The 22,906-nt window shown below is 36.0% G+C and overlaps 2 protein-coding genes and 1 long non-coding RNA gene across 3 annotated transcripts; all 3 read left to right on the top strand.

Annotated features, from left to right (window-relative positions):
* Positions 1-1,560: 1,560 nt before the first annotated feature.
* LOC121051808 lies at positions 1,561-2,894 on the top strand. Its single transcript, XR_005807053.1, has 2 exons — positions 1,561-2,092; positions 2,666-2,894. It is a non-coding gene; the product is annotated as an uncharacterized LOC121051808 (long non-coding RNA).
* A 5,982-nt stretch (positions 2,895-8,876) lies between these two features.
* LOC121051266 lies at positions 8,877-9,728 on the top strand. The gene has a single exon (XM_040513449.1). It carries the CDS (start codon positions 8,877-8,879, stop codon positions 9,726-9,728), a length of 852 nt encoding a protein of 283 aa, XP_040369383.1.
* An 8,037-nt stretch (positions 9,729-17,765) lies between these two features.
* On the top strand, positions 17,766-22,265 carry LOC112188461 (cinnamoyl-CoA reductase 1). Its single transcript, XM_024327578.2, has 5 exons — positions 17,766-17,991; positions 18,278-18,432; positions 19,561-19,746; positions 19,886-20,238; positions 21,825-22,265. The coding sequence occupies exons 1-5, from the start codon at positions 17,850-17,852 to the stop codon at positions 22,009-22,011; spliced, it is 1,023 nt and encodes a 340-aa protein (XP_024183346.1). The 5' UTR covers positions 17,766-17,849; the 3' UTR covers positions 22,012-22,265.
* The last annotated feature ends 641 nt before the right edge of the window (positions 22,266-22,906 follow it).

The following is a 22,906-nucleotide window of genomic DNA, read 5'->3' as shown; positions in this document are numbered from 1 at the left end:
TAAACCGGTAAATTTGGATTCGGGACGTCACATAAATACTCTTAATTTCCAAAATCCACCTCCTATGAAATGTTGGGTCTATTACAAAATTTCATATGTAGGTACAAAGTCCATTAGTTGGTCTATTTGTAAGAGTGCTGATCACATGGTCAGCAACTGACCATGGATTTTCTGGTCACTGACCGTCCGATTCAGATCGGACGATTGACAGCTAAGTAATGAGATTTAAGATGAGAGCTGTCAACCGTCCGATCTCAATCGGACGGTCAGTGACCAGAAAATCCATGGTCAGTTGCTGACCATGTGATCAGGACTGCTATTTGTAAACCTTGGGTTAGACTTCCATGGACCATGTAAACCAATCATCTGGCCCACATGGAAACTTCAAAACTTCAAAATTTAGGAAGTTTCTAAGTGTTGGCTGCCCAACAATTATTTCTTTTTTCTTTAAATATGTTTTTTTAGTAGCCCCTAATATATATGTACGTCTATAGTTCTGTTGCATATAAAATGCTAATGTTTTGTTAATTTTATGTATCAACTTTGATCGAGGATTTTGATTGGGGTACAAGCTCAAGACGTCAAGTGAATAATGTTGTGGTGGCAGGTGCAATATATATATACACACAGTCCGCTATAGTGCGGACGGTACGGATTTTCCATTTTTCCCCACTTTCCGATCATATTTTCACATTTTAACCGTTCAATTTTTAGGTCTTAATGTATAGATCATCTCTGCAAAATTTCAGCCAATTTGGGGATCGTGAAGTCATCCAAAACTGCAAATTACAACAATGTACACGAACGGTTCCGGTTCGACAGATTCGGTTCGTTCGTGTAAATCGCAGTTTTGGATGCCTTAACGATCACCAAATTAGCTGAAATTTTGTGGAGATGATCTAAACATTAGGACCTAAAAACTGAACGGTTAAAATCAAAATATGTGATCGGAAAGTGGGTGAAAACCGGAAATCCGCACCTGAGAAAAATCCTATATATATAGGCAATATAGTGGCAGATGACTTCGCTAATCTTAGCTCATCGTAGAATATCCTATCTTTTCCTTTTTTTTTTTTTTTTTTTCTTTTGGTGTAGGGTTCAGCAGGAAGCCCTAGCTTCGAGCTTGGGTCAGCAAAGCGGGTTTGTAAAATTTTTGAGTATCAAAAAGATATATTTGGTTCAGTAATTTTCTATTGAACCAAAATGAAGCTAATCGATATGCATATGCTGGAATATCTAGCTTGTCAAAATGAACTCTTTGGAATGTTGGTCACAAGTCGCAACTATTCTTTCAGTTAGAGATGGATTTTGCAGTAGAATGTTTCAGCCATTGTTGCATGGTGTTTTTATGAATGTCCAACTGTCCAAGTGGTTAAGAAAAACACTGATCCATAGGGTTAGAGGTCTTTGACAAATTGCATGCACTTGTGTAGATCAATACAATATTGATGCACAATTTCATGCATTTGGTAGGTGTAGGTATAGCAACATATATGCCTATGATAACGCCATTCCCTAGAAAGCATGAGGTTATAATTTCTATGGCATATATATCAAAAGTCGTTTCTTTGATGTTGAAGAAAACCTTTTGTGACGAACCATCTCTCCTCTTGTTGTTGGAAGATTGAGACGTTATTCCATAAATGAAACGTCGGAGATGTTGACCAAAAATGGGAGAGAAATCACCTGTCCTTGAATCCCTTATCCCAACCCTGTCACTTGGCTAAAATTTCGACATCAGGCCATTAGCTCACAGCACATTAACGCCGTTTAAGTTGGTATTATTCTTCAGGAAAAAAAAAAAACTGAACCTTTCCCTTTTTCTCTTTCTGGGTTGATCTTCAGAACCCACTTGTTACCTCATCGCCGCCGCCTCCGGCTCTTACTGTCAAAGTCACTCTGGACTCCGTCACTATTAATCAATCAGGTTCATTGCCAAATACCAGTAATCCAACGGTTTCATCTGATATAGAAACTCCAATTTGCCAAGGCCGAATCCGCCGGTGCTAGAAGCTCAGACTAGGTTACCGGCCCCACCCAGACCAAGCCTCTCAAGATTCGTATTTTTTGGATGATGGGTGTGCTAGATATGGTGAGAAGAATGAAATTTGTCTGTGTTTCTCTATTTTCCAGATGAATGAAATATCATCAGTATTTTGGTTCATTTGGTTTCTCTTATCGTTAGTACTACTTGAGAGGTAAATTGAAAAATATAGAGAATTTAATTCGTGCTGCAAGTCTGGAAGATGGGTAGTAAAGTGACGGCTGTAGATTTCCATATCTGTAATGGGTTTGATGGGATAGAAAGAAAATTTTACTTTATCTTCTTGTATAGTCATGGTTTGAAGACTTGCAGCTTTGTCATTGAAGCGAAGATGTTGCTCAAACTTTTCTCAACTCTTTGTGGGTTTAATCTGTTCTTGTTTCTTATGATCTGATTGATGCAACGATGAAAACTGGAATTAACCTGCGTTTGTCTTGGTCTGATTGATCTGTTTCAATTGAAACATAGATAATTGAGGAATATGATTCTCTAATGTGGGTTAACAGAGTTAGAGTGTGTTAAGTAAGCAGATAGGTGATAATCTATTACTGAAGGAACAGAATTAGGACATCGGATTCTGGAACAGGTGATTTCCTCCCCTAAAAATGGCCGTATTTGCAGGTTCGGAACATAACATGAAGAAGAAGATGATGGGCATTGAACAGTCGGGCCTGGGTCAGCAAAGCGGGTTTGTAGAATTTTTTAGTATCAAAACAATATATTTGTATTTGGTTCAGTAATTTTCTATTGAACCAAAATGAAGCTAATCAATATGAATGTGCTGGAATCTAGCTTGTCAAAATGAACTCTTTGGAATGTTTGTCACAAGTTGCAACTACTCTTTCAGTTAGAGATGGATTTTGCAGAAGAATGTATCAGTCATTGTTGCATGGTCTTTTTATGAATATCCAACTATCCAAGTGGTTAAGAAAAACACTGATCCATATGGTTAGAGGTCTTTGACAAATTGCATGCACTTGGGTAGATCAATACAATATTGATTCACAATTTCATACATTTGGTAGGTGTAGGTATAGCAACATGCTTATGATAACGCCATTCCCTAGAAAGCATGAGAGAATCTAGTTATTAAATTTCTGTGGCCTATATATCAAAGGTCGTTTCTTTGATGTTGAAGAAAACCTTTTGTGACGAACCATGCATCTCTGTTGTTGTTGGAAGAATGAGACGTTATTCCACAAATGAAACAACAGAGATGTTTATTAAGAATGGCCCTTTTCGCAGGTTCTGATAGAGCAAGTTTTACATCAAAATCCACTTCATATGACAAGGGTTAGAAGTGCATTTGTTGGCAGCTTATTGTCTGAGCAAGATTTAACGACTTCCGTCACATGAGAAACTTCTCTGTGTGGTGACAAATTGTCCTCAAACAATCTAGGACAAGCTCAATAACTATGGAATTGAACCTAACATGTCTCAATTCTCAAAGAGACTTAACCGTAAACAATTGGCACACGAGGGCGTGCACCATGAAGCTGCGAATCGCAGCCTGCGAGTAACTAGCATGCCTTGAGCTAGCGCAAGGAAAAATTAGATGAAGCCCAATACTGGCTAGCACTACGTGGGAAGGTTCAAAGATGTGTTCATGCACAATTAACCAGGAGATGGCCGACGTAACTTAATCCTACTAACCTCCAAGCATTCCTAGTTTTACGACTTAAGATTCACTACCTTAGTACCTTCCTAGATCCAACTTGTCTCTGTGCCACCATATAGTCTCAATATATAGCTTGATCGGTGGAGTGTTTTTGGCTGGCACTGCACCAGCACATACCCTCATCCTCTGAAAATTTTCCATTTTCGTAGGTCATTGGTCATTTTTATTGAATCATTTTATATAGTTAAATAATGGATTAGGCCCAGAACTAGACCAAATGGTGACATAGTTTCCCTTTCGTAAGTAGGAGATTGTGAGTTCGACTCACGAAAGCTTTGAGTTGTTTATCTAATAAATAATAATAATAATAATAATGGATTTGGATAATCTTCTCGGAGCCCAACGATGTACGACACAAATTTCACGCTTCCACCCTCATTTCCAAAGGAAAGGAGTCTGCAACACTATGAGAAACCGTCCTTTATTTTTATTTTATTAATAATAGGGGAAAAAAAAATACAATCTCAAACTATGGCTTCATCCTTTAATAAAGCAATCGTGGTCATGTCTGACGAACAAGAGAATAATTTCCAGTGCATTACTCATGGATTATAGTTGGACATGAAGCCATGAAGGTTGGTGGCACGCTATCATATTAATGTATATATCATAAAGCCAAAGTTATTACAGCAAACAATGAATAACTCTCTTCTACTTATCCTTGACAAAGTTGGGGCCATTAACGCATGTATTCAAAGATTTAAGTACATGGTAGGTTAGTAACTTGGAATCGGGGCATTTAAAAAGAAGTAGGTTTAAGAGCATCTATATATGAAGAACCATCTTAATCAAGTATATTTTGTCAACAAGTTTGTCCTTACTAGATTTTCTAGTGGAGAAAATGGAACACATGGTTGTTGAGTCTTGACTTTTTGTTATCCTCTATGGTAAATATTCCACTCAACTCTATTTCTTGGATGATCTATTTTCGGCAAAAAGTTAAACCGTGTATCTGGGATGAGCTCTCCACCAGTACGTACTGGACCCAATTAAAAGGGAGTGTAAATAGTCTTCGCTGACTGCAATGAACTACAAAAATGGAAAACATTTGATAGAATAACTTTTAATGAGAACCATTAAAATAAAGACTTCATGAAGACTTTCTAATCAACGGTTGTGAGACTAACTTTTCGATCACATTTCGTAAATCAACCGTTAGATGTTTAGATATTCATGATAGATAATTTATACAAAAGCAATTTCAACAAAATTGAAAATCGTTAAGTCATTCATAATCATGATTTATTATTTATGAACATAAAAAGTTTAGATTTGACAAATTTAATTCGTCAATTGATTTAATCTAGTGGTACCTTTACGATTAGCAATTTGAAAGAAAATTTTCAAAAGTGATTGACTCATGCATACATAAATATTTAAAAATTGATTTATCGTAATATAATCGAAAAGTGGATTTCACAACCATTAATTAGAAAGTTCTCATGAAATCATGATCATTTTAAAGGTCCTCATTAGAAACTCTCCAAACATTTGATAATCCAATTTCTCTAAGCAAGTTCACCTTTGAAGTCAAGCAATATAAGAATGACCTGCAAGTCTGGAGGAGCATTTTCAACATGTCATGGTCTTCATGAACCCAATTATCCTAAGTAGGTTTTAAAGCAAAAACATCTAGAGGTCCTTTGAAAAGTTGCAGTACGCAGACTAATGAGAAATTTCATACATATTAACATCTGGTAGGTGTAACAACATACCATGGTAAGCCAGTTGATAACGCCATAAAATGAATTAATGGCACGTTTACTTACTTGGAATGAAAAATTAATAATCATAAATCGGAGACAAGTGGAATGGGAGAAGAAAAGAATTGGTATTGATTTTGGAGGAATGATTCCTAAACTCATCTCTCCCCTTCGTAATCGAATTCCTGAGTATTCAGGAATTGATTCCTGATAAATAGGTGGGACCTACACCAATTCTGATTCCTTCATGTGTTAGTAAACACAGGAATTCTTTTACCTGGAATCATTCTGATTCCTTTATGTGTTAGTAGTAAACACAAGGGTGTTTTTACTCCGTAATCATTCCATTCCATTCCAAGTAAGTAAACAGAATTAACAGTTCGTAATTGCATTATGTAGACAGTCATTCAGTTGAGGCCAAAGAAATTAACTCTCCCTCTCCCTCTCCTCCTCCTTGGTGGTTAATAAATAATAACTTGGTATTGAGGCATTCAGAGAGGCATATTAATTAGTATCTCTGAAAACACCTTATTCATTAGTAATAACTACGCCAACAATGTTTTATTGATTTCCAAGACTTTCTGGTCGAGTTTCAACCTCCCAATGGTCTACACAATCAAAAAACCTATTAAAATGGCATTTCTGTTTCCAAAGTGTCGATGAGAGATTGAATTTGCAGGAGTTTCAATATGTGCATGGTCTACACTCCCCTTCATCTCTTCATCCAAGCAGGTATTAGAAACTAGACAATGACAAAGCGAGCATGATGAGGTCTTCCATTAGTGAGAAATGATGGTCAAAAATGGAGGCAGACAATAGCCGCTATGCATCCATGAATGGAGAATTGACCGGTCAAGTACTGGTTCAACTTCCACCAGAACTTTTTTTTTTTTTTTTAGAATAACCTACACCATAACTGCATGTATATCTATACTATTATTAAGAGAAGATGCTTTGTTAGCCAAAACTAAAAATTTTGACATATTTAACCCTGAAAGATTAAAAAACTTTGACAATAAATTAAATCACAAGGGTAAATAAGACAATTATAAAATAGATTTTATTAAGAAAATTGAAAAGAAATTAAGGGAAATGATGGAAAATGTCACATTAGAGTGTGAAATGATAAAAAGATCACCTAGTTTCTCACTTGATAAAAAGGTCTATTATAAATTGTTAGTAATATTAGTTTAGTCCTTATTAATAATAGAGTGATGTTAAAAAAGGTCAGTTTTTAATTTTTTTTGATTCCGATTCTGCCCCTACAGTAATAAACCTTTATAACCTTCCATTTCAAAATCTGCGAGCTCAAATTTTATCTCTCCTTTGATCAGAAACCTTCCGATTCGATTTGTTCGGAGATCTCTTTCCGAGATTTTTTCTTCTCCTTCCTCTCCGTCGGAAGCTTCCGATTTAGTTGTGTGCCTCTGCGACGATCTGAAATCTCTGTTTTGAGTGGTTTTGGAGCTTCCGCGGCTGTTCTCTTTTTCTGGATCTTTGTCTTCGTCGGTGTTCGTCTTGATCATGTTATTGTGTTCTTCTTCTTCGTCGACTCAGTGCTTAGTTACGGTCTCTGTATTTCTTCCTCTCTCTGGTTTTCTCTGATTTGATCTGTAAGCCTTCTCTCTGTGAATTTGTTCGTTTTGGATTTTGCAGTGTTTTTTTGTTGTTTGTGTTAAATTGATGAATTGTTCGTTTTGGATTACTGTGTTCTTCTCCTTCGTCGACTCTATTCTATGTTGAATTGTTGATGATGTTTTGTGCTATTGCGGTACTATATTTGTTCTATACTGTGTTTTTTTATCAGTGACATGGCCAGTTACATTTTAAATACTGCTGTTTTGTTCAGGCTTTAACAGTTACTTTGGCAGTGACTTGTTTGTGTTGATTCTGTTGATTTTCTTAGTAGTGACATGGATAGTGATTTTGTTTTATTCTTGTGCAGTTGTTATGGATACTAGCTATGTTGTCAAGTTTATTTATTCTGGTGAAGCAGCGACAGTTCCATTGTTGCATAATTGGTCGTTTGTTGACCTATGCAATTCAATACGCTCTCGTTTTCCGGATTTGATTCAAGGAAATTTCATGTTGAGGTACATTATTCCTCCGGATTCTAGTTCTTGTTTTCTAGAGAGTGAAGTTGATATGAGAATGATTTTTAGGAATTTGGTTCGTTACAATTCTGATTTCGTTGAAGTGTTTGTGACTGATTTGCCTTCTATTAGTGAAAGCGTGGTGAGTAATACAGTGTGTGAGGATTCTAGTACCATGCTTGAGGAGAATGATTATTTGGGGTGTTATAGGCCAGAGGCACCGAAGAGTTATATGACGAAAGGTTGGGAGAGTTATATTCATTCTGAAGGCCAAAAGTTTGAGGGTGGGGTTGTTGAGTTTAGAGATAAGCTGCGTAAGTATGCCATAGAAATTGGTTTTTCATATGAGTTTGTTAGAAATGACAAGGTTCGTGTTATTGCTCAGTGTTCTAAGAAACATTCTCAGGGCTGCAATTGGCTTGTGAAGGCTTATTTATGCAGGGTTAATGGTTTCTTTATGATTAAAAGGTTGGTTAATGTTCACACTTGTCATGGTGTGATTCGATTGCAGAAGAGTAAGATGATGGGATCCAAGGTTGTCAAGTCTATTGTGCTTGATAAGATTCGTGCGAATCCAAACAAAAAGCCAATTGATATAGCTGATGAGATCAAGAGTGATTATGGTTTGGATGTTCCTTATCGTACAGTTTGGTATGGTACAGAGTTGGCAAAAACAGCCCTCCATGGTGATGAAGCTGAGTCTTATTCTCAGCTACTTTGGTTCAGTGAGTCTGTTATGAAGTCAAACTCCGACTCTAGGATAGTGGTTGAGTTTCATCGAGAAATACACAGGTTTCAGCGTATGTTTGTGACCTATGGTGCATGGATGAAGGGTTTCCAATTTTGTAGACCTATTCTTTTCATTGATGCTACATTCATTACCAACAAGTACAAGGGGCAGATTATTGCTGCATCGGCAAAGGATGCCAATCAAGGTTGAATCTCCTTCATTATTTCTAGTTTTTTATTTTTCTTGCTACTGACATTGTCAGTTACATGTTCATTGACAGTTACATGCCCAATGACTTAAATGTTCTGTGATTTTGAATGACATGTCTCTGGCCATGTCACTGTCAAGTAATATGCAGTTATGTCAGCGACATGGTCAGTGACATTAACAGTTACATGACAGTGACATCATTTTGTTTATGTGTTCAGGCTTGTATCCAGTTGCTTATGCTATTGTCGATTCTGAAAAAGAGAGTAATTGGAGATTTTTTCTTGAGGTTTTGGCTGAAGAGTTTGCAAAACACCCTATAAGGAGGGTGACGTTCATTTCTGATCGTCATGTTGGGCTTGTTAGTGCTTTCCCTAGTGTGTTTCCCAATAATCCACATGGGTTTTGTTTTAGACATCTGATGGCTAACATTTCTGACAAATTTCCAGCTGGTTCTTACCTTAAGGATCGGATTCCTTACTTGTTTATGTGTTGTGCTTATTCTCGCACACCGGAGATGTATGAGTTCAATATGGAAATCTTGAGGAGTGAAGGTGGCGACATAGTTGCTCAATTTCTGGAGGATCTTCCGAAGGAGAACTGGTGTATGGCGTACTTTAACGGCGAAAGATTTGGTGAAATGACAAATAACTTGGCTGAGTCTTTCAATAATTGGGTGTTGCCTTTGAAGAGTCTTCCTATTCTTGATATTAATGATGGGATTAGAGTGAAGTCCATGGCTTCAATTGCTGCTCGGAAGCAGGATGCTCAAGAATGGTTCTCTGAGTTGTGCCCGGTGATTGAAAAGAAGCTGAAGGAGAATTTGGAAGTCGGAAGGCATTGGAGAGTGAGCAGGTCTGATACCTATGTGTATGAAGTTCATTGCCAGAAGTACAATAGCATGGTAAATTTGGAAACTCACTTTTGTTCGTGTGGAGAATGGCAGCTGTATGGCTTCCCATGTTCCCATGCCCTTGTAGTGATCCAACAACATGGTTCTTCCCCGTATTTGTATGTCAATGAGCTGTACAAGGTGGAGAAATATCGAGAAACTTATTCTTTCCCAATTAATCCTCTTCCCTCTATTTCGAAGCAAGTGCATGATTTTGGTAGAGATGCGGTGATATTGCAGCCTCCTTTGACTAGAAGACCACCGGGAAGGCCTAGAAAGAAGAGGTTCAGAAAAAGGAGCGAACAAACCAGGGTGATCAAGTGTGGTAGGTGCGGAAAATGTGATGGTCACAACAGAAAGAGTTGTACAGCTCCGATATAGGTTCTATTCTGCTTACATGGCTTTAACAGTGACATGGCAAGTGACATAGCAAGTGACTCCAATACAGATTGAAGTTTTGTTTTGATTTTTCATTTTTTTCAATAAATGATAAGAATTGCTTACTCATTGCAATTTTTTTTGACTATGAGACAGTGTATCTGCTTTCTTCTTTTATAAATTCTTCAGTATTCTGTGTCCTACAGTTTTTTAATAGTTACATGTACAGTGACATAACCATTTTCTTTAGATTTAGATTGACTTGTCCATTGACATTAGTTTTTAGTTATCTTGGCAGTTTCTTGTTCAATGACTTGTAGTTGGATCACTCCTTATAGATTTGGTTAGTGGCAGCGGAACGCTGCCGTTGCGGTGCAGCGGCACGCTGCAAAATAAAAAAATTAGCTGTAAATTTTTTTTTTGATTTTTGCGGTGCAGCGGCACGCTGCAAATATTAATGACAATTAAAAAATGAAGTATCTACACCAACTTTGATGTAGTGACTTAGAGTTTTAATGTTTTTTGTCCAGTTACATATTCAGCTACATGATTAGTTACATGTTCAGTTACATACATTGTCAGTGAAGTGTAAGTAACATAGTTTGTGATGTTGGTTATTTAACAATCACATTGCCAATGACTTGGCCAGTGACTTCACTTGCCCAACTCATTGGCCAGTGACTTCCTCATGTACATGGACAGTGACTTGGCCTGCGACTTTACTTGGGCAGTTACTTTGTCAGTTACATGGACAGTGACTTGGCCAGTTACTTTGTCAGTTACATGGACAGTGACTTGGCCATGGACAGTGACTTGGCCATTGACTTCGCCATAAAGATGGACAGTGACTTGGCCATTGACTTCGCCATAAAGATGGACAGTGACTTGGTCAGTGACTTCACATGGCCAGTGACTTCGCAATATGCATGGACAGTGACTTCGTCATATACATAGACAGTGACTTGGCCAGTGACTTCATATGCCAGTGACTTCGCCATATACATAGACAGTGACTTGGCCAGTGATTTAGCCATATACATTCCGCATTTACATGGACAGTTACTTGGCCAGTTACTTTGACACTGGCCAAGTCAGTGACTTGTCCTATGAATTGAGAAGATGCATTAATCTTTAATAAAAAGATCCATACAAATTCATAGTCTGAACTAAACAAATCCATACAAATTCATAGTCTGAACTAAACAACAAATTTCTGAATTTCTCAAGTAAACAAACAAATATCTAAAATTCTTAATTTGCTGAGTTCCAGCTCTGCTTATGTTCAGCAAATTTTTTGAATATTTGAGCTTTGAATTTCATCATCTGAGCTTTGGTGACTTTGTTTGGCATCTTCTCCTCTTTTGCCATTTTGTCGATGTAATACATTACAAAAGCTCCGCAATCTAATCTGTTGTCAATTAAAAAGTTTCATGTTAATGATTTTGACCAACTTAGTAACAGTAAAGTTATCATTTAAAATTTTTGAATATAGACTTACGATCCTTCATCTTGTTGGGGGCAGATTCTGGCATGGTTCAAGGGTATCCTTCCACCGTCATAATTTTCCTTTATCCACCTTATTGTTCTTATCTCATCATCACTCAAAATACTTTCAACCATCTTTAATTTTGTGTGAGTAGGCTTCCTAGGCCCAGAGACTAATCCGTGCTCGGGAGATCTAGTTAGAACGCTTCCTCCCCCCTGGCCACCAAGAATATATTGAGATTTAACTCCAATAAGCGTCGGCGGGATTCGAACCCGGGTGTGGGGGTTCCACACCTGGAGACAGAAACTTGATTAATATGAAACAAGGAGTACAACAACAGGCCTAAAGGTTTGTCCCTTTATTTCTTGATAAAATGTTTCAAATAGATAACAAAGTTTTTCAAAAGTGGAGTAAAAATATGAAAATGAGATTCACTGTAGATCTTTCTCACCACACGCTCTCACAAAGTGAAGTACTTATTGAATGGATTAGTAGCTTCCCCTTACTAGTAGCAACAATAGTCATTAGTTCTAAGTTTTTTCTGCAAAACAGTGACACTAAAAGTTATGAATAACAAAATTTTACAAAATTATTTCTATTAAGAGTATCTCCAACAGCTTTCTTATATATATATATATATATATATAGTTTTTTCTCTAGTTCAGGTTACAAATGTGTATTTCTTTTTACTCCAATAGTTTCTCTATGTATATCCCTATTTTAGAGAAAGTGAAGAAAGAGAAAAAAAAAATTCCTCAATTTACAGTAAATTGTAAAATTTTTGAAAATAATTTATATAAAATATTTTACTCTTTCTTTCTTCTCTATATTCACTTTGCTTATATTTTTTGAAGTAAAAAAAATAATACCATATTTTGAAAATACTATAGTAATTATAATAGAGAATTTTTTTTTTAATAGAAATTGATATCATTAGAATCAATTGCCGACAATAGCCAATGGCTAGAGTTTATCTGCACTTACAACAAGATAGCCGACAAGAAAATCCAGAAACCCTATTCTAAGCAAACAAACTCATTACAAGTCTATGATAAGCTCGCTATAATTAGCAAACTTATAAACAAAGAAACTCCATGTCTTCTACGGAAAAATCATTCACTAGCCTCCCATTCGCCAATCACGCACTTGTGGTACCAACAGAAAGCTACTTCCTAGACAACAAAAAGGAGCAACGCATTATCCATAAGTCGCTTGAATGTCAATCTTAATCAAGATAATTACCAACTCCCGCGGAAGTTATGATCCAAAATAATTTGGTTCTAGACCATAAGTCGACCCAAATACCCAAGAAGGTCCACCTCTTAAGCTAGGCCCACCCTCACCACTATGTGATAAATGAAGGTGGCAAGGCACGCTCCCTACAGACCCATAAAATAGAGCCAAACAGCACGAGTTTGAGCTCAAGCCTAGAGGCCAAAGCCCAAACCCAAGTAGGGGAGTAGAAGCCCTAGTCTGTTTTTGCCAAGTCATCGCGATTGCCACTGCTTCCGATGGCTAACTTCTCCAGAAGGCCATAAAGCCTGCAATTCCACCACCTCCCCTTTGCCGTTGCTAGTTGTCTTCTAAGACCATTGATCACCAACACTGGAGGAACAAGGGCAGGCCTATTGTGTACCACCCCTGATCGCTGACACAAACCAACCGAACTATCATTCCTTGTAGACTAGTCCGACCTCCAATCGCACAAGATTGGATTGGTCCTCCTTTGATCAGTAAAACAACACTAGACCATGCAAAAGCAGCCGCTTTGCCCTGCCAACGTAAAAACACAAGATTGGATTGGTCCTCCTTTGATCAGTAGAACAACACCAGACCATGCAAAAGAAGCCGCTCTGCCCTGCCACCACAAAAAAAACCCAAAGTCCTAGTATCCACACTGAAGGATCTCGCTTCTACTAGAGTTGACGGATGGAGGTGCAACCGCTCTCTCTCTGCTTAACCTCTAGGGTTGCTTAACGACTTTCAATAAAAAGTCTAAATAGATAGAGAAATTGTTAAAACTACGCAAAAATATATATGAATTTTATTTTTTAAGTCTCTATAGTAGAAATTTTTTAGGATAACTGGTGTAGATGATCTAGAGTGAGATTTGCATAAATAATACTCACCTATGTGTAATTTTTTTATGTTTTTAAAGGAGAAATGAAACCTAATTAACATAGTACATTGGTCCCTCATATGCATGATGTAAAGTGTGAATAATAACGAGAATATAGAGCCTAAATCTCGAAGAGAAGTGCAACGGTTTTTAATTACAACTTCCTTATTTAAATTAGGATGACGGCATAACTAAATGGCGTTATAATCGATGAGAAACACAATTTCATATTTAAATAAATACGTGTATGTACAAATAAATAATTTGGTGAATGTAAGGGGCAAATGACTTTATAATTGTCTTAAACTATTAAAAATTTGCATAAATAATACTCACCTATGTGTAATTTTTTTATGTTTTTAAAAGAGAATTGAAACCTAATCAATACGGTACATTAGACCCTTTGTACGCATGATGTAAAGCGTCAATACAACGAGAATATAGAGCCTAAACCTCAAAGAGAAGTACAACGGTTTTTAATTACAACTTTCTTAATTAAATTTGGATGACCACATAATTAAATGGCATCATAACCGATGAGAAACACAATTTCATATTTAAGTAAATATGTGTACGTACAAAGAAATAAGAGAGAATATAAAAAATAGTCAATTAACTTTTACCTATTCGACACTTTGGTTACTTACCTTTTAAATATATCACTTTGGTCATTTAATTTTAAATCTGTTATTCACTTTAGTCATTTCGTTAATTTTTTTCATTAAAAAAAATCATTTGCCACAATATTAATGATATTTTTGTCCAACTAATTGTGAAAAATTGAGAAATCTGTGATAGGAGCATTTTAGTGCGATATTTTAATAGTTATTTCCTCATATTTTACTTATAAATTTTAATTTAGTTTCTATTTTCTAGGTACATTAATTGGAATAAATGAAGATAAATGACAAAAAAATGAGGAGTCCTGAAGACAATAGGATAGCTGGGTGGACTAGGAGAGCCAAGAACAAGGTCAAAATGTCCTCTACAAAGGTGATATGGATTGGGAGTCATTTTTGGCAAGAAAATATGGTTAAAAATCATATTTTGGGTATGTATTAAACACAAACAGATTTTGGCCGAATTTCAAGAATATATATGGATAATGACATCTCAATTCAATTCTAAATACATCTAGACATGATTATGGCTAAAGGAAGACTTCGACATATAAGGAAGGAGAATTTCAAGGGATTGCAACAAGCAGAAATGTTGAAAACAGGTCTAGATACATTCTTTGATCTCCACATTCATTCTTTGGCCAAAATTGAGGAGATAAATCAGAAAATAATCATGCAATTAATGCAAAAATAATCTCCCTAAATCAAGGTGTTAAATTGGAGGCTTCTCATTGGTTGGATGACATAGCAAAGCTGACGTGGAATTATCTGATTGGCTGATGTTGTGTGAATCAATCTTGAAGACTTAGAGACTAAGTTGACATCCTCCTATAAATAGGAGCATCATTGACACAACACAACACACCACTTTTCCCACAATTCTACACACATTCTCCATTCAGAAAATACTTCCAAAACGTCAGAAAGCTCTCTCCCTCTGTCCATTCTCTAGTTGCAAGTTCCACGTTTTCAAGCAAGGAGAGGAAGAAGAAGAAGGAGGCGTGAAGACATAGCCTCCATCATCCACCTTGAAGACTTGCTTCCAAGATTCAAGAGTCCAACGTTCAAGCTTTCCATCGCCATCTCCACTCACGGTGTAATTCGATCTTTTTCCTTGTTTGAATTCGTAGGAATTTGTTTCTAGTTAACAATAACGTTTAGGGCAAAGTTTAAGCCCAATTTCTATGTTTAAATAAAGATTTCGAATTCCATAATTGTGATTCTAAGTTGCTTATGTGAGTTTGTTCGATTGAATTTGGTTGATAGAAATCTTTTATATGTTTATCTTATATGGGTCGACACTTAGAGGATTTGCATGTAATTGGTGCTAGATTTAGGTAAACGATTCATCTAATAGTTTTGTGAACCTAAATCACAAGTAGTAAAGGCTTTGGACAAAGGTCGAATTCAATTGAAGAGGATTGCAAATAGGTGAACTTATTCATACTAGGTTGTGCACTTAAGTTGATAACCTTTCTCTATGCTTCTTCCGTTGAACATGCTTTGATTAGCTAGCTTTCTAGACTTTGATTGCATGTTTAATAGGATTGATCTAGGTGCTTTCACTTAGGTTAATTAGGAAAGGAAAGTAAAATATGGGAAATCATTTGCGTCGAATGTTTCACATGATCAACTTCTTTCTCATGACTTAGATGATCAATTATAGGGTTTGAATCGAGTTTTCCATATGATTATTGGTTTTGATCTTTCTTTCTTACATTTCATTCTTGAACATGTGTTTTTAAATTTTCTTTATTATGTTTATTTTAATTTTTGAAACCCTAATGTTAAAACCCTCCTTATTTTGTTATTTTGTGTATATTTTTGTAAATATTATACTTTATACTTTTATTAATTCTTTATTTGTTTTACAATGACAGGTGTACCCTCAATCCCCAGTTAGAACGATCCCTATTTACCATATACTAACGATGACATTTTCAGGGTTAAATTGTGTGCTTGCTTATAGCGTCATCAATCTATATTAGAATAATTGGGAGAAGTGATTAAAGTGAGATAAAATGCTCATTGGGTGACTAAAATGATTGACAGAGTAATAGTTGAGTGACCAAAGTGATATATTTGAAAATTGAGTGACCAAAGTGTCGAATGAGTCATAGTTGAGTGACCATTTGTGAAATTCTCCCAAGAAATAATTTGGTGAATGTAAGGGGAAAATGATTTTATAATTGTCTTAAACTATTAAAACTTTGCATATATAACACTCACCTATGTGTAATTTTTTTTTTGTTTTTAAAAGAGAATTGAAACCTAATCAACACGATACATTGGACCCTCGTACGCATGATGTAAAGTAGGGCTGCACACGGATTGGGTTGGATCGGTTTTTACTCTAAACTGTCTCTATACTAAAGTGAGCGGTTTAAGCATTTTGGACAACCGGTCATTAAAAAAAAAAACTTAACCTGATCCAATCCAATCCAATTAAAGATGGTTTGTTTCGGTCGGTTAGGCGGTTTTAACCTATATTTATATTAACATGCTATTTATGAAAGAAAAGAAATTCTAGTAAAATTAAATCTAAAGAATAAAAATTATATTAAATAAGCATAATCTAAATTTAAAATACAATAATCAAATCCAAAACTAATATTCAAAAATCAAAATCTAGAATAGATTCAAAATGATTGAATTATTTGATGGCTTAGCTACAAATACTAGCTTAATATGGTAGTATTAAAGGTTAGAGAATGAGAGATTGAGATATGTGATATGAGAGTATCAAATAAATCGTAGCGATATGGTAGTATATCATTTGAGAATAAAGTTATAATTGAATATTTAGAACTTACTTAAAACGACTGGACAAATGAATATATATAACATTTTTTTTATTATATTTCAAACATACCGGTCGGTTCAGGTTCCGCAGTTTAAGCAAAAGAGAAACCAACCAACCCAATTCATAAATGGTTTGGTTCGGTATTGAACCAGCTTTCAATTTTTTAAGTTAAAAAACCTTAACCATGCCAAACCATATTTACCGGTCGGTTTTGACCGGTTTGTACCCTGTTATGCACACCCCTAATGTAAAGTGTGAATACAATGAGAATATAGAGCCTAAATCTCGAAGAGAAGTACAACGGTCTTTAATTACAACTTCCTTTTTTATTTTCTAAAGGGGGCAAAAAAAAAAAAGGTAATAATTAAAGACCGTTATACTTCTCTTCGAGATTTAGGCTCTATATTCTCATTGTATTCATATTTTACATCATGCGTAAGAGGGCCCAATGTATCTTATAACCAAATGACGTCATAATCGATGAGCAACACCATTTTATATTTAAGTAAATACGTGTACGTACAAATTATTTATGTAAGGGGCAAATAACTTTACAATTATCTTAAACTATTAAAGATAGACTTTTCTTTGTAGTGCCACATAATTCCATTGGAAACTTGGGACGTTATGTGCTAATTTTGTGCCATCATGATTACGTGCCATCCTCTTGTTTACAGAATTTGCAAGCCTAATGATTGACCATTAGTCTATTTCTATTTTTATAAATGTGAACTACAATTTTAAACATAAATCTCATTTTAAACGTCGACCAATATATAGTAGTTAAAAACAAAAAAAAAATTTCTGAAAAAAAAAAAGGAGGTCATGGTCATGTGAGTGTGTGACTCATGTCACATTATTACTTGCCTCATCAATATTAATACTAATTCCAGATTTAGACAAGTGCAAATGGTTAAAAGTTAAAACACGCAGATCTGTGTCTCTTCTTTCGGACTTTTTTTTTACCAGTGGTAGGTGAGTCTGGTAAGGCTTATAAAAACCAGACTCTTCACTATTGTGATTCGTGCCTCTTCCATTACAACACAAAGTTCAAATCAAAACTCCCTCTATCTTTGAAAACACCAATCAAGCCAAGATGCCTGCTGATCAGAGCTCTTCACTTTCCGGCCACGGCCAAACTGTGTGTGTCACCGGGGCCGGAGGCTTCATCGCTTCTTGGTTGGTGAAGCTTCTTTTGGAAAGAGGCTATAATGTTAGAGGAACCGTGAGAAACCCAGGTACCCACTTCGATCAAATCATCAGTACATAGCTTCTTCCCCGGCCTTAAGTTTATTGTTTTCTCTTATATGCTTCGCGCCATGAATGCTTTATACATTTAGAGTAATTTTCTCATTCTGTGTAACCAAATCTGTGAGCCGGGATATGTTTCTCCAAATTTCCCTATTCTGATTCAGGAAAGAAATGAAACGATTGTGTGCATATAAACAGTTATCAACTTTCCTTAAGAGTACAAAGAAATATTACTTTGTCTGTGTATATACTTATTGTGGTTTTAACTGATAGATGACCCAAAGAATGCTCATTTGAGGGAGCTGGAAGGAGCCAGAGAGAGGCTGAGCTTGCGAAAAGCCGATCTTCTCGATTTCGAGAGCCTGAAAGATGCCATTAACGGCTGTGATGGCGTTTTCCACACAGCGTCGCCTGTAACTGATGATCCGGTGAGTTTTCCAGCTAGCGTTTGTTTCCGTTACTTTCTTTCTTTCTTTCTTTCTTTTTCCGTTTTGGTTGGTGAGAAAAAATGATAGCCATATATAAATCTCTTTACCAAAAGTCCAAAACCAAAGCATACGTTCGAACGTAGTAGTCGATCATTGCTTTTGGATTCTTCAAAACAAAAGCATCTATATTGCGTGGTTTGTCCCCATACAGCACTTACTTTTGTTGATGGTGATCGATGTGGTGGGACTCATTCCTACTACAGATCAAGTTCAAAAACCAAGACTATTCTCGAGTGGATATGGTGTTTAATCATTCGAATTTTAGAACAAAATAAAAGTCGGGGGGGGGGGGGGGGGGGGGGGGGGGGGGACAAAAAAGGAATATTTGGATACATTGGAATATATATTCCGGGGTTTGGTGGGTTTTGAAATTTGCTTTAAAGGATTTTATATATATATATAATTTTAAACCAGACGGTGAAGGGGTGAACATTAGAATCTAATCAAATATTTGGACTTAAGAAAATGTAATCTTATTCAACAATGATAATTTATTTCCAAGAATATTGAGAAATGATATGCTGTGACCAAAATTACTCTATTATAGTCATGAGCCTTTTTCCTTTTTCTTTTTCTTTGTTAAAACTTGGTGAAAGTTGTAATCATCGAGTCGAGCATCCTGAAAATGATGCATAATTCGAAGAAAATCCTTATTATACCCTTCATGAGGCGGAGGCGAATCGGGAACTAAATTATTAGTCGTGGTTGTAATTATTTATCAAGAGTTTTAATCATACTTTTCAAAAACACAACACATATTATGAAAACAACAACCAGGCAAAAGACATTACACGAATTTGGCTTCGAGTTTGTTACAAAACAATTTATATGATAAATTGAATTGAAGATGTGGCAGTGTATGCGGTGGACCTATTATATATGTAATATGAAAGTATTTTTCAAGATTTTCTATTATTTTTTTCTAATCTTTTTTTCTTCTTGGGCATTTTCAACATTTGGCTTTCCAGTTTTGTCCTTATTATAAGGCCATGAAATCTTGAAAAGTGATTATTGGTGCTTAATCTCTGTGATTAGAAAACTCTTAAAATAACAATATTGTATATATAGGAACAAATGGTGGAGCCGGCAGTGAATGGAACAAAGAACGTGATTGTCGCCGCTTCTGAGGCCAAGGTTAAACGCGTGGTCTTCACGTCTTCAATCGGTGCCGTGTACATGGACCCGACGAGAGGTCCCGATGTGGTTGTTGATGAGTCATGTTGGAGTGATCTGGAGTTTTGCAAGAACACCAAGGTAGCATATATAACACAACTTTTGATCTTTGTAAATGTTTTTACGAGAACTTGTCTATCATGTTTCGATGCTCCGAAGTTCTATAATCGAAACCTTAAATTCTTAATACGTACTGATTCCTACATAAACGGACTTTCAGAACTGGTACTGCTATGGGAAAGCTGTGGCGGAGCAAGCAGCGTGGGATGAGGCCAAAGAGAAAGGAGTAGACTTGGTGGTGGTGAACCCAGTTTTGGTGCTTGGACCACTGCTCCAACCAACCATCAACGCCAGCATTATCCACGTCCTCAAGTACTTGACTGGCTCGGCCAAGACTTATGCCAATTCTGTTCAGGCCTATGTGCATGTTAAGGACGTGGCATTAGCACACATACTGGTGTATGAAACTCCCTCGGCATCTGGCCGTTATCTTTGCGCCGAGAGCGTCCTTCACCGTGGAGATGTAGTTGAAATCCTCGCCAAGTTCTTCCCTGAATACCCGATACCCACCAAGTAAGTAGTAATTAATACTTCTTCATCATTAATTATGACACGGCACTTCACACCTGCTCAGACACATATACCTAGTATTTTAACGTACACCTAATTAAGGAAACACCTTGTTAATCGTTGTGAAACACATCGCAAACGACCCTAATGACATAGATCATATTGTTCTTTTTTTTTGTCGATCAAGTTAGTTTCATTATGTGAGTGACATTCTACCAGAAGGCTTAGGAAATGCCTAGTGTCACAGATTCAAAATACAAGGAGTATTGTCTTTATTTTTCAGTATTGTCTCCCATATGGGAATATAGACTAGATATACCTATCATCCAAAGGTGGTACTATGTTTAATCGGTCATTAGCTCGAGGAATACCATTGACTTTCTTATTTAACACCGGCTTGATTAGGTATAAAATGCCAATACAACAGTCCATCTCTATCATGTTTATCTCAACCAGTTAGGTAAGGGTCTCATGCTACGCGACGTCAGCCTCAGTGAAATATTAGAAGAAAATATAATTATATATGTATATATTCATGATTTCAACCAATAAATTGGACGAATGGTGATATATCATCCACCATAATATGTTTTCTGACCTAGCTAATGACCTAAAACATCAATAATATTTAACCAACAAAAAGAGTTAGTCACTTAGTTGGGAAATGATTTGATTAGCCCTCTCGTTTTGTTCTAAAATTTTTGATGACTAGTGATGACATTATCATTTGCATTTCAACAGAAGAAGGTACAAATTATTGAATTAGTTTATCATATAATAGTTTTCTTATACTTTAGTTATCAAGCTTTGTAAGTGTTATTTTAAAAAAAAAAAATAATAATAATAATAATAACTTGCACATACAACATGTATAGAAAAAGATTAGTATGAATAAATAAAACACCACTAGTCATAAAAAAGTTTTGGATACTTTCTAAATTTTTTTTTCTTTTTTTTTTCCCCAAAAGTTAACAGGAATCCGAGAAATGCGCTCGCCTTTTTCATTTCTAGTAGAGTGGTAGGTGGTTGGGGGGGGGGGGGGGGGGGGGTATTAGGTTTAGGTATACCGACCAACCTTGATTTGTCTTTATTATCCGACCGTGGAGGTCCGGAGAATGGGAATTGCAAAATTGTACCCCAAAAATTGAAATTGCACAACAACTGTGCACTTGTGGAGCTGATCAGGAGTTCTCACCAACCCCATGACTCGATGTCACCCTCCAAATTCTGAACATCTGTCTCTTCAGTCATTACCTACCCATTTATTCTTTAGTGTTTCAGGCCTGCGGGACTTGTTGGAATCATGGAGTAGCGTCATTGTCCATGTATACGATCATTGGTTCGTAAATGGGTCAACAAAAATTTCAGGAAATGAATAAATATTTATCCATGAAGACGAATTTTGTGCATGCCCTTGTTTTCTTGGAAGGAATTTTTTTGACTAATCACTGATATTTGTATTTCTTTGTTTTCCAAGTGGTTTAACCTAACATGAAATATACTTGCATTTTGAAAAAAAAATATATATATATATAGCTATATGTTAATGCATTCCAGTTAATGAGTGTGTCATATTCTACTTTTTGTAGGTTGAAAGATGATGGGAAACCCAGAGCAATACCCTACAAGTTCTCAAATCAGAAGCTACAAGACTTGGGTTTGGAGTTCACTCCAGTGAAACAGAGCCTATATGATACTGTCAAGAGCTTGCAGGAGAAGGGTCACCTTAAAGTTCCTACAAAACAAGAACAAGACTCCATTAAGATCCAATCTTAAGTGAGGCTTATATATTTTGGGTACTGCGACCTGAAAATAATTTCAGGCTTTGCTCCAGTAATATGGTAGTGATAAGAATATTATGAAATGTTAATGAAAGGACAATGAAAAGTTGCTAGTATTTTGTTGTCTATGGCAAATCCCTTAATTAATGTTTTTTTCCTTTTCTTTTTAAACTCTAATTGTGATTCGGTGCATATATATAAAAATCTTGTAATCGATCATATTTTAAAAATTTAATGTCATAGTTTGAAGGAGTTGTTCTCAGTCCAATTATTAAAGCTATATCTATGAAAACAAGAACACTAGCTCACAATTGACTTGTAATGAGTTACTTTTACTTAGAATAGGGTTCTGGATTTTCTTGTCGGCTATCTTGTTGTAAGTACATGTATATTGCAGTCATCAGCTATGACTCTAATGATATCAATTTCTATTTAAAAAACAAGAATATAATTAAAGTAATATCTATGAAAATAAGAAGACTAATAAGATAACTCAAATGAACGAGGCCTCGGTTGGTAATGCTGTCAATAGGTCGTGTCGGGTCAAGGTATTTGTCATGTTGCAAGATATAAACCCAAAATCAACCTACTTAATAATCGTGTCAAAAATTTAAACTCAAACCCAACCTGTTTATTAAACGGGTTACCCGTTTTCAACCCTCTTAACCCATTTAATAAAGGGTTAATGCTCATACACCCCAAATTTGAGAAAATACTTCTCATACACCCCAGTGTATTATTTTTGTTCCCCCTTGCACAACCTTTTCTCATTTTCTTTCCTACCTACCCATCTTTTCAAAATCTCTACCATAAGTACCCTTTATTTCTTGTTCCAGCAATTTTTCTGTGATCAGAGTCAGAGTCTGCTTATGATGTTGTCTCTTTCACTT

This window comes from Rosa chinensis, chromosome 2 (assembly GCF_002994745.2).
Source record: "Rosa chinensis cultivar Old Blush chromosome 2, RchiOBHm-V2, whole genome shotgun sequence".
Taxonomy (NCBI): Eukaryota; Viridiplantae; Streptophyta; class Magnoliopsida; order Rosales; family Rosaceae; genus Rosa; species Rosa chinensis.
Note: the sequence above shows the minus strand (reverse complement) of the source record. Positions and strands in the feature narration are given on the sequence as shown.